General features: G+C 42.9%; 1 protein-coding gene across 1 annotated transcript; it reads left to right on the top strand.

The window, feature by feature from the left end:
• The first annotated feature begins 281 nt into the window (after positions 1 to 281).
• LOC123181748 (lysophospholipid acyltransferase LPEAT1) lies at positions 282 to 5,241 on the top strand. Its single transcript, XM_044594079.1, has 8 exons — positions 282 to 909; positions 2,183 to 2,302; positions 2,413 to 2,450; positions 2,598 to 2,662; positions 3,151 to 3,219; positions 3,871 to 4,004; positions 4,683 to 4,823; positions 4,923 to 5,241. The coding sequence occupies exons 1-8, from the start codon at positions 436 to 438 to the stop codon at positions 5,028 to 5,030; spliced, it is 1,149 nt and encodes a 382-aa protein (XP_044450014.1). The 5' UTR covers positions 282 to 435; the 3' UTR covers positions 5,031 to 5,241.
• The last annotated feature ends 6,800 nt before the right edge of the window (positions 5,242 to 12,041 follow it).

Genomic DNA, 12,041 nt, shown 5'->3' with positions numbered 1-12,041 from the left:
TGGATTGAAACGTCCCCTCAGAAAAAGAAAAAAAGATCGAGACGTAGTACGCGTGGTGATTCCTGTCATTGCCGCCGACCGCACGTCGACATTTGCGTCACGTCAACATTTGCGTCTATTTTGTTGAGCCCTGGCTAGTTCGAGTCGTCCACGCAAAGTCGTAGCTCCGGTAAACCAATCTCGCACGCCCTGAGCCGTCCGATCCAAATCCCACGCTCTCCCCCCCCCCCCCCCCCCCCCATTCCCGTCCCGCCGTGGTCCTCCCCTCTGAGTCCAGCCCACCCACGCCCCACCGACCAGTCGACCGCCATCAATCCCTTCCAATCTCCACCTCCCCACCCCACCGCGGCGCTTCTCTCCTCGTCATGCAGACCTAGTGCTTGCTAAGGCCACCGCTACCGCTAGGTTTAAGCTTCTCCCTCCGTCTCCGCCACCATGGCCGTCGACGCCGCCACCGCCCCCTCCGAGCTGGGCAGCAGCATCCGCGGCGAGGGGGAGGTCGCGGCCAAGCCGCTCCCCTCCGCGGATGCACCGGCGGCGCAGGAGAGCCTCGAGGAGCTGGACCAGAGGTACGCTCCCTACGCGCGGCGGGACGCGTACGGGCCCATGGGCCGCGGCCCCCTGGGGGCGGCGGAGGCGGCGCGGACGGCCGTGGCCGCGGCCGTGCTCCTCCCGCTCCGGGTCGTGGCCGGCGTGCTCGTGCTCGTCGCCTACTACCTCGTGTGCCGCGTGTGCACGCTGTGGGTGGAGGAGGAGCGGGCGGGGGGCCAGGGGGAGGGCTACGCGCGGCTCCAGGGGTGGAGGCGGGCGTGGGTCGTGCGGTGCGGCCGCGCCCTCTCACGTGCCATGCTCTTCGTCTTTGGCTTCTACTGGATCCGCGAGCACGACCGCCGCTTCCCCGATGCCGAGGTAGCAATTGTAAACTACTAGTATTTTCTACTTCTGTATAAGGCGTAGTAGCCCAATGTGCCTATTTCCTGTTGCCTGCTTGCTTGCTTGATACCTCTGCAATGGTAGAACTGGATGCTGTGACAGTGACAGCTTGTAGTATGTGATGCCTAGTTTGTTCATGGTTGTGGTGCTTGTCTAGTCTGACGTAGTTGGAGATGCACATTTTGGGGGACGTCTCTGCTGCCTATCTGATGAGAATGAGAGCATGTCTTGTTGGGTCCTAGCAGGTAGATTGGTGTTTCCTTGTGGCTAACTTGAACCCCCCCGCTTCCTTGGACTGGATCAAAATGTTGTTCTAGCATATGCACTAGCTTAAATTTGGTCAGTGCATATGCCCATCCTGTCAGCCTAGCATGCCTTCATCAGCATACTTTGCGAATACTTGCTTGCTGCTGACACTCATGGCATGATGCATGTGGGTCATTCCTTCTGGTGCAAATGCTTCCACTATTAGAGAACTATTGTTCGTCACGGGGTTAAAATTGGTAGATCAAATAGTAGGATGCAACTATACTGTGTTGGACCTGTTCGTTATCTGAATTAGTATTCATTCATGGCTCTGTTCAAGTTCCTCTGTCATCTTCCAGTAAGCTAAAATAAGATCGTTCAAGATAAAGTGACACGTTTTCCTTTATCTCACTGTATCTCCGGACAGTTCTGTGCCAGCAGCCGTGGTGGGGTCGGCCACTCGGGCGAGGGCATAGCGGTTTTTGACGTTGTACAGCTCTTCCTTTTTTAGGTCTTGGTTTTCTTTTGATTTGTTGTGCTTTTCTTTTCTGTGTCAGGCCACTTGGCCTTATGTACTCTTGCACCTTCTTGATGTTTCTTCTAATACGAAATGGTGCATGTTCGAGAACAAAAAAGTGACACATTTTCCTTTTTAGTCACTATACTATGAATTGGAACTAATGTTTAGTGTTCGTTTTGAATTACGTATGAGATATTAAATTTGTTTCCTATTTAAGATGGATGCAGATTGTGAATGCTCGGGCTTTGTTCCATAATGCGGGCTTTGTTCCATAATGCTACACCTGTCTATATTCTCTTATAAAAATATATATAATGTTACATTGTTATGATGACTAATAATAGATGGCTAAGCATGGAGTATTTGTACATATAAGGTTAACAGTCTGTCAACAGTTTACCTAACCTTCTTTAATAATGGAATATTGCATGCCACTGCTTTTGTGTCTATCGTATATCCAACTGGACAGTTCATTTCTTTTAGGGCAAGGATCTGGGCCAGTCTGAATTATTGGAAAGACCAGGGGCAATTGTATCTAATCATGTATCATATGTGGATATTCTTTATCACATGTCATCCTCTCTTCCAAGTTTTGTTGCTAAGGTACTTCAGTTATGTATGTTCGATGTATTCACATGATTTCTTGAAAATCATGTCGTCGGAATATATTGATTTTGACATGCCTGTTTTGCACATGACTATCATCCTTGAAGAGATCAGTGGCCAGATTGCCCCTAGTTGGTCTCATAAGGTAATAACATTCTCTACTGTATTGAGTCTCTTGCTTTTCTACTTTTTGGTTAGAGCGACATTGTATTTTAGTGGATAGTATATGGCTAGACAGTTGCTTGTATTTTTTGTTAACTGAATTTACAACATGATTTCTGTTGTGATGCAGCAAATGCATTGGTTGTATTTTTGTTCAGCGAGAGTCTAAAACTTCGGATTTCAAAGGTGTTTCAGGTATATGACGATATCTGACCTTAAGTGATCATACTTAAGTTTTTCTTGCTTAAGTTATGGATTTATTTTCATCGTCGTGGTTCATGATTAGATTATGGCTTATGCTTTTCGTACTCGAAGAGTTACTATATTGACACAATGAATCTCCACAAACTGATGGGTGCCTGCACTCTACAAGTACATCTTATTCGTAATCATCATCGTGGTGACCTTCCAATATAGTCATGCCATTCTTGAACTGTTAGTTTAATTGACTTTTGTTTATACAGTTACTGTAGGCAGATTCACTTCCGTTTAGTTTTTTGTGGTCAGGATTGTTGAAACAACATACCCTATATCATTCTGTGTTGAATATATAGTTACTGTAGATAGATTCACCTTTGTTTGTACATAAATGACTTAGTTTTTTGTGGTCAGGATTTGTTGAAACAACGTACCTTACACCATTCTATTTTGCTTGTTGTTGCTTTCTAATCTATACCATACAGGTGCTGTAACTGAAAGAATCCAGCGAGCTCATCGACAAAAGAATTCTCCGATGATGTTACTCTTTCCTGGTTGGTGTATAATAATGCTGCTTTCTTTTGCCATTCAATCTGCATATGGACAGTAACTAAGTATTTTCTAGTTTATTGTTCTTCTCTGATGCATATTTGCATTGCTAGTGACCTGGTATATATTTCTTTTCTTGCGGAACACATTTTGTTCTTAGGAGTATATTTTTATTTGTTCACTATATCTTCTAATTACATCTATGATGTGACTAGTCTTATTTTAATCTCGTTTTCCTTTTTGCTGGGACTGCAATCAATCTTGATATAAGATCAAGATGTTGTATCTGTATTTGACTTGTAGTAGCTTTCCTGCTTGATGAATTTGGATTGTTAACTGCATTGGCTTTACGTATGTATACGGCTACGTGCTTCTTTTATAAAAAGACACTTCAATATTTCATGCTATATCTGTTCAAATTCAGTGCAATCTATTTTACTACTACCTCCGTACTTTGCAGTTCAATTTTGAACTGCAAAAACGTCTTACATTAGTTTACAGAGGGAGTACTTCTATATTTGTACAAACTAAAATTGTGAAATTACGTATTGTGGTCCAAGAGCACTTGGATTAAGTGTTTGTAAATCTGCCTCTGTTTTTATGTAGAGTCTTCGTTTATGCATCTTACTTACACTTGGTTATATTCCTAATTGTAGAGGGCACAACTACAAACGGGGATTATCTCCTTCCATTCAAGACAGGGGCCTTTCTCGCAAGAGCACCAGTACAACCTGTCATTTTAAGATACCCTTACAAGAGATTCAGTCCAGCATGGGACTCCATGGATGGGGTGAGTGTCTCACTGTCAATGGCAATCTGCACACATTTGTAGTTTTCAGTTCCAGATGCCTATAATGACCACATGTATGAACAAGAAAATGAAATGCTCTTTCTAGAATTGATGATGTCTTCACTAAAGTAACATTTCATTGATATCATTTTGTGTTGGTTTCATTAGTGCATATATTCTGGACGTTACATTGATGAACTTCCTGTCATTAGCTACCATTTTGCCCATGTATCCTTTATATCTTTTCACAATGGAATATACTGAGGTACACTTTTTGTTTTCTTAATTGATTTCCTCACCCTAAAGTCTAAAACAGTTTATATAGAAATTTCATAATTGACAGTTGATCTGAGAAAACTAGTAAGACTTGTGCACAATTCATTTGATAACAATGGATATAGCATGTTTTTTAATGTTTGTAAGGTGCATCCATAATGAGTTTGTTCTATGGTACTACCTCTATCTGGAATTAGTTGACGCTCAAACGGATGTATCTATATTTCAGTGCTAGATACATCCGTTTGAGCGTCAACTAATTCCAGATGGAGAGAGTACTTTTCTGAAGTTACCCCAACTGATTTTAGCAGTCATCCAAATAACCCCAGTTAATTAAATATACGAAAGAGCACTTCCATATATGAGCATATAGTATCCATTTAACATCGTTGAAACTTTCAGGCACGCCATGTATTTCTGCTCCTTTGTCAGTTTGTGAATTATCTAGAGGTTGTGCATTTGCCTGTGTACTATCCTTCTGAGCAAGAAAAAGATGATCCGAAGCTCTACGCAGATAATGTACGGAAATTAATGGCAGTGGAGGTATATATTCATCTTTCTTGTTAATCAATCAGTCTCAGAAATCATTTCTGTTAGATGTATACACCAAGTTATTAACTCTTCTTGACTTCCATGTTTCAGGGAAACTTGATTCTTTCAGATCTTGGGTTAGCGGAGAAGCGAGTGTACCATGCAGCCCTGAATGGTAATAATAGTCTGCCTCGTGCCTTACACAAGAAAGATGATTGAAATGTATTACCATTGGGATTAGTATACTGACAGTCTGAGTGTCTTGCTTGTAACAATAAATAAAAGTGGGTGTGTTACATGGCATCCATCCTCATGTTTGAGAGGAGCGTTGTGAATATTACCCCGATGTTTCACTGTAGAAAACAAGCAACTAACTGTTGTGGTACAGCGAATATGTCAGCAATAAATGTACACAACGGGCTTTCATACACCTCTTCCTATGGTCCATGTGAGCCTTTTAAACACTGCTTGTTCTGAAAACTGAATCGTCTATCTACTTGGTCGCCCCTGCAGGCTTATCATGTCGAAGTTAATTTGGATACCACTGCTGTTTATTTTCCTACATGTGCCTGAAAGCAGGAATCGAAGTTTTGTCACTAATCTTTCCCGTTAGGGGAGGACCCTTTGTAGATGACCATTGGCCACCCATTTTTTGCAGCAAGAATCAGGCAGGCATTTAATCCGGAAGGAGGTGAAACTTTAGGGATTAAGGCCTCACTTCGATCGAGTGTAAAATTTGTGTGCTGTATGATATTTAGCTCAAGTTTTAACTGAACAACAGGCAGCAGACAAAAATTACACCTAATCCAGACCGGGCCGGAGCAGCGATTTGGCTCCCGAGTTCATCTGCTCACTTTACACTCAACATCGAGAATTACAATCAGCATGGTAGAATTCTGTCAACATCTTCATGACCAAACCGCCGTACAAGCACTAGCATAATTGGCCACAAAGTGACTAGTAGACATGACGTGGAGTTTCTACACCAGAGCTCATATGTCTGGGTGTGAACAGTAATACAATAAATAAAATAGATAAGCATTTAAAAAATTCTAAATTTGTTGTGCATGCAAAATTTCATCATGCAATGACATTCGTGGAAGGCGTGGTAAAGAAAACAAAATTGATGTTATGAAAATGTTACTTTCAAACGCATTTTGGGGCTTTGAATTTTTTTTGCCACGACTTCGATCAATATGATTTTGTGTGATGAATTTTACATGCACAACAAACATTTCTTAAAGTATGTCACAAAAAAAGCAGAAGTTTTTGAATTTTTTTTTAATTTTATTTATTTTACTGTTTACACCAGGAGCATATGAGCTCAGGTGTAAAAAGGTACTTTCGTTTGACTATGCTTAACATGTGTTGTACAAGTTTGACGGGACTTTAGCAAAGTTTTAATTTCCTCCACCAAGGACGTGTGCACCGAGAGATTTTTGTCGATTTACTATCTCCAGGCAATGGACCTCAAGAAACTAAAAAGATGCCTTTCATAGGTACACATAACTCCGTTTCCAGGACTTTCCTATAAGAGAACAATTGCCGATACAAGGGGAAACAACCACACCACACCCATGTGATCCCGAAGAACCATACCAGCTCTTGCACTTCCATCTGCTGCGAGCGAACTGTCCATATTGAGCTTACACCAACTTGGAGAAAGAGGCACCCACCGAGGCATATTCATGGTTCTGGAGCCAGTAGCAGCCAATTTAGGACGGTTTTCGTCAAGCAATACATACTTTCCTTTTACGTGGAATCTTGTAAGTGGCAGTATTGAATCTAAGCTAAGGACTCCATGTAACTCATAAGAAATCGTCGGGAGTCATCATTCGGTGGGGGCTATTTGTGATGATCCACTTCATTCCGCACATGGCAACATCGTCACAACCCACAGGGTCATCAGCACCATTGCATTCTGAAAGATTTCCGATGGCGCTTAGAAGGACTTCCCTCCCCGTATTTTGGATACCTTCTAGTGCTGGAAGTTGATACACCTCGGCCATATAATTCCAACCTCGGCCATAGTCCATGGTGCACCACTCCCTCTCATCCATGCATGAGTGGGCCTTCGACCTCAAAAGATAATAATTGCTCCTTGACTTCATTGTCGGCTTTGTTAATTTATTTTGCTCTTTTCTTTGACTTGTTGACCATGACAATTTGCTTGGACTTCCTTTGATCGGCTTGAACTTTGTTTTCTAGCTTGGAATTTTGTTGAACACCTTGGATCTTGTTGACTGACAAGGTATGACTAGGTGAGAACCTCAGGTAGAATTAGTTATTTATTATTTATTTCCTTATATCATGATAAATGTTTATTATTCATGCTATAATTGTATTAACCGGAAACATGATACATGTATGAATACATAGACAAACAGAGTGTCACTAGTATGCCTCTACTTGACTAGCTCGTTGACCAAAGATGGTTATGTTTCCTAGCCATAGACATGAGTTGTCATTTGATTAACGGGATCATATCATTAGGAGAATGATGTGATTGACTTGACCCATTCCGTTAGCTTAGCACACGATCGTTTAGTATTCTGCTATTGCTTTCTTCATGACTTATACATGTTCCTATGACTATGAGATTATACAACTCCCGTTTACCGGAGGAACACTTTGTGTGCTACCAAACGTCACAACGTAACTGGGTGATTATACAGGTGCTCTACAGGTGTCTCCGAAGGTACTTGTTGGGTTGGCGTATTTCGAGATTAGGATTTGTCACTCCGATTGTCGGAGAGGTATCTCTGGGTCCACTCGGTAATGCACATCACTTAAGCCTTGCAAGCATTGCAACTAATGAGTTAGTTGCGGGATGATGTATTACGGAACGAGTAAAGAGACTTGCCGGTAACGAGATTGAACTAGGTATTGAGATACCGACGATCGAATCTCGGGCAAGTAACATACCGATGACAAAGGGAACAACGTATGTTGTTATGTGGTTTGACCGATAAAGATCTTCGTAGAATATGTGGGAGCCAATATGAGCATCCAGGTTCCGCTATTGGTTATTGACCGGAGACGTGTCTCGGTCATGTCTACATAGTTCTCGAACCCGTAGGGTCCGCACGCTTAAAGGTCGATGACGGTTATATTATGAGTTTATGTGTTTTGATGTACCGAAGGTAGTTCGGAGTCCCGGATGAGATCGGGGACATGACGAGGAGTCTCGAAATAGCCGAGACATAAAAATCGATATATTGGACGACTATATTCGGACTTCAGAAAGGTTCCGAGTGATTCGAGTATTTATCGGAGTACCGGAGAGTTACGGGAATTCGCCGGGGAGAAGTATTGGGCCTTATTGGGCCATACGGGAATAGGGGAGAGAGGCCAAAAGGAAGGAGGCGCGCACCCCCCATCTGGTCCGAATTGGACAAGGGGTGCAGCCCCCTTTTCCTTCTCCCTCTCCCCCTCTTTCCTTCTCTTCTACTCCAACAAGGAAAGGAGGAGTCCTACTCCCGGTGGGAGTAGGACTCCCCCCTTGGCGCGCCCTCCTCCTTGGCCGGCCGCCTTCCCCCTTGCTCCTTTATATACGGGGGCAGGGGGGCACCCCATAGAGACAACAATTGATCGTTTGATCTTTTAGCCGTGCGCGATGCCCCCCTCCACCATAGTCCACCTCGATAATACTGTAGCGGTGCTTAGGCGAAGCCCTGCGTTGGTAGAACATCATCATCGTCACCACGCCGTCGTGCTGACGAAACTCTCCCTCAACACTCGGCTGGATCGGAGTTCGAGGGACGTCATTGGGCTGTACGTGTGCTGAACTCGAAGGTGCCGTGCGTTCCGTACTTGATCGGTCAGATCGTGAAGACGTACGACTATATCAACCGCGTTGTGCTAACGCTTCCGCTGTCAGTCTACGAGGGTACGTAGACAACACTCTCCCCTCTCGTTGCTATGCATCACCATGATCTTGCGTGTGCGTAGGATTTTTTTTGAAATTACTACGTTCCCCAACAATTTCTCCCTAACATGAGTGTTTCCTGCCAACCTATTTTCCTTATACGTGTGGTGCATTCTTAGAAAGCACAATTGTTAGCTACAGTTCTATATTAGCATGGCCAATGTGTTGTAGGCTCAACCTTATCGATTTTGTCACACTTATGGCTTACTTTTGTGGTAAACCATAGTTTACCTTAACTTAGTTATGGCAATGTTATCATATCCAATATTGCATGTTTGGTTTAAGCACCATCCCACAACTAAGCTACTCATATTGATTTCTTTATGTCAATACAACAGTTATTTTTTAACATTTCGCGCATCAGTGGAGTTAGCTTAGTCTATAAATAAGACAAAAACAGAGAAATATGAATGTCATGTCATCTGCCTTGAGAATGTCACTTGTCGCACTTGCAACATCAGTATAGATAATTTTGCATCATGAACGTATGTGCATATATGAAATGTTCAATCCTCAATTTGTGCGATGATGTTGATATGTTAAGATTACTTATGAATGAGAACTATTTCATGTCATCTACTACTAGAATGTGTGGTTCCATGTTCATTTTTTTAAAATTTGAATTATGATATTTGAAATTGTGGATTTGAATATGGTTTAATTATATATATTTGAATTATTGTGGTGTGAAACATGGAGAAATATAAAATGTATATGGAGATTGAAGACAAAAGGTAGTTGGGGTTGAGAAATAGGGACTACGGTTGCTAGAGTTAGATCCACTATATTGGGGCTCGGGAGTTGGGACCAGCCCTAGAGGGCTATGTAGGGGCTACTGTTGGAGATGCACTAACAAAGTTGAATCCACAACTGCAGCAAACATTGGCCAAAGAATTATGTCTAGAACACATAATCACATGGATGAAAAGTGTGGCTAAGTTCACGAAACCTCGCCAAGAGGACAAGGTTCACTAAGACTAGCCTGTTTTTTTAGGAAAACAAGAAGGAATGCCATACAAGATGATGGTTGATTAGAGGAGAACCAGTAGCGGAGCTTGACCAAGTTCTTTGGGGGGGGGGGGGCAAATAGAATATATGAGCTAGTGCGGGCAAACCCATAAAATTTCATCATCTATGCTCTCTCTCTAAAAAGAATATGCCTGCATGTGCCAATCCGGGGGGGGGGGGCACAGACCCCAGGCATGCACTAAGCTCCGCCATTGAGGACAACTGTGAAAAAGCCCAACAGTGAAAAAACTACTTTACAAGACTAGATCTCGAGCACCATCCATCAAACCAGCAACCCGATGTCGAGGGCATGATGGAAGCACCCATGGCCCCCAAGATCAAAGTCACAACCATCAACCCTTGAAATCAGCCTCCACCATGAAACACATCTTCTGCCGAGGGCATGGTGTGAAAATAACTCTTTAGTGACCCCTACAAGGAGAAACACGACGTCATGAGCGTCTCCATCACCGGTTTTGGCCCCTATTGGAGTAAGACTTTCGCCCAGTACGCACCATCACCTCACCGATCCTAGGAATGAGCCGGAAGCATGGCAAGTTGTGCTTAAAATAAGCAACCCCTTAGCTACCATCCTAGTTGTCTTGTTGACCACTTATCGCGGGTGTAAAATGGCAGAGACAATGACTTAGTGTGATAACCTAACACATCTACAATTGGCATGACAAGTGAGGGACAATGACCAGGTGAGATATCGTCGGCGATCACACCTCATTGGCACCGCACCCCTAAGACATAAATACAACACAAAACCGACCCCATCGCATCGGGACTGAGATCCTCTAACTTAATTCACCTTCCTTTGCCATGGTTAACATGTGGGTCCCACAATAAGCTGGCCTATATGTCAACTACCCAAAGTTAGGGAACATAAAAAAATGACGGAAAAAATGAATGAATCCAATTTCCATAGAATTGGTTCCTTTGGGGCGCCTAGAGAACATAAATTGTGTATATAGTAAAACACAAGAAAATTCCCCGTTCATGCACCTTTCGTGCAAATTTCAGAGAACAACGGGATTTCACATAATTTGGCGAAGTGTTTGTGCGTGAACGAGGGAAGAGGGGTCACAACTCTTGTTTTATGTTTGCACCCCTCTTCAGGACAGATTTCCAAGGTTGTTCTCTTTTTGCATGCGCAAGAATCTCTCAGTTATGGAAATGTTTCAGGCTGGAAATTTTCAACAGATGTTCTCTTTGCCTCTGTCTAAATTGGCTTTTCAAGAGCTAAATCAGCTCTCATCTATGATGGCAGATGTCACTTTGGATAATGGATGCAATGACATCTGGGCTTGGAGACATGGGAAGAGGTCCGAATATTCGGCCAAGAAATTTTATGATTTTGTGCACCAACCAGCTTTGGCCAATCCCATACTGAGTTGGGTCTGGAAGAGTTGTTGCACCATGACAATTAAAATGTTTGCCTGGCTAGACATTGGAAAATTAATGATGGGCCTGAGTGTGTTCTCTGCCTGACTGGAGCGCTTGAAGACAGGAACCACCTCTTCTTCCAATGCAACTTCAGTATGCGCATATGGAATTATCTTCAAGTCACCTGGCTAGATAGCAATGACATGGTGGAAATTGCTTTACATGCTAGGAAGGATTTCAATAAGCCATTCTTTTCAGAAGTGGTCTTCCTTGCATGGTGGAACATTTGGAAAGTTAGGAATGATAAGGCTTTTAGACACATCAGTCCTTCTTTCAGGTAGTGGAGGAATGGTTTCATACATGACATTACCCTCCTCTCCCACAGGATCAAGAGAAGATTTAAGGATGCTCTGCTAAAGTGGATTGACTTCTTACCTCCTTGATGAGACATCAGATGTATTTTCTTTTACTTTTAGATATAGCCCCTCTTTCTTTTCTTGCTTAGTTTAGTTTGCTTTGTATAGCTCTTTCTTTGTTTTTGTTCCTCTCCTTGAGGAACCTTTTGTATTCTTTGCTGGTGAGTTTTAATAAAATGCTGTGGGGTGTAAGCCCTGCAGTCTTCAAGGTAAAAAAAACTCTTGTTTTATGTGCCCTTCACGTAGGAACAAGGAAATACACGCTCCCTTTACTCTACTCCACGCTGAAACCAATTCCTCTGTTGTGACCAGACTTTTGGATTTCGTCCGAAAAAAACAAGTCTCGTCCGAAATTCGTCCATCTCGTTTGGGCTTGGTATTATGTAACCAGGCCCAACAATTCGTCCACTTTTGAATGTTCAGCCTAGTCCAACATCAAAAATAGCCTACAAATATTCCCCACTAATATAAAAACTGCAATCGAGCCAT

This window comes from Triticum aestivum, chromosome 1D (assembly GCF_018294505.1).
Source record: "Triticum aestivum cultivar Chinese Spring chromosome 1D, IWGSC CS RefSeq v2.1, whole genome shotgun sequence".
In the NCBI taxonomy this organism is placed as follows: domain Eukaryota; kingdom Viridiplantae; phylum Streptophyta; class Magnoliopsida; order Poales; family Poaceae; genus Triticum; species Triticum aestivum.
The sequence above is the reverse complement of the archived record's forward strand: the minus strand, read 5'-3'. Positions and strand labels throughout refer to the sequence as shown.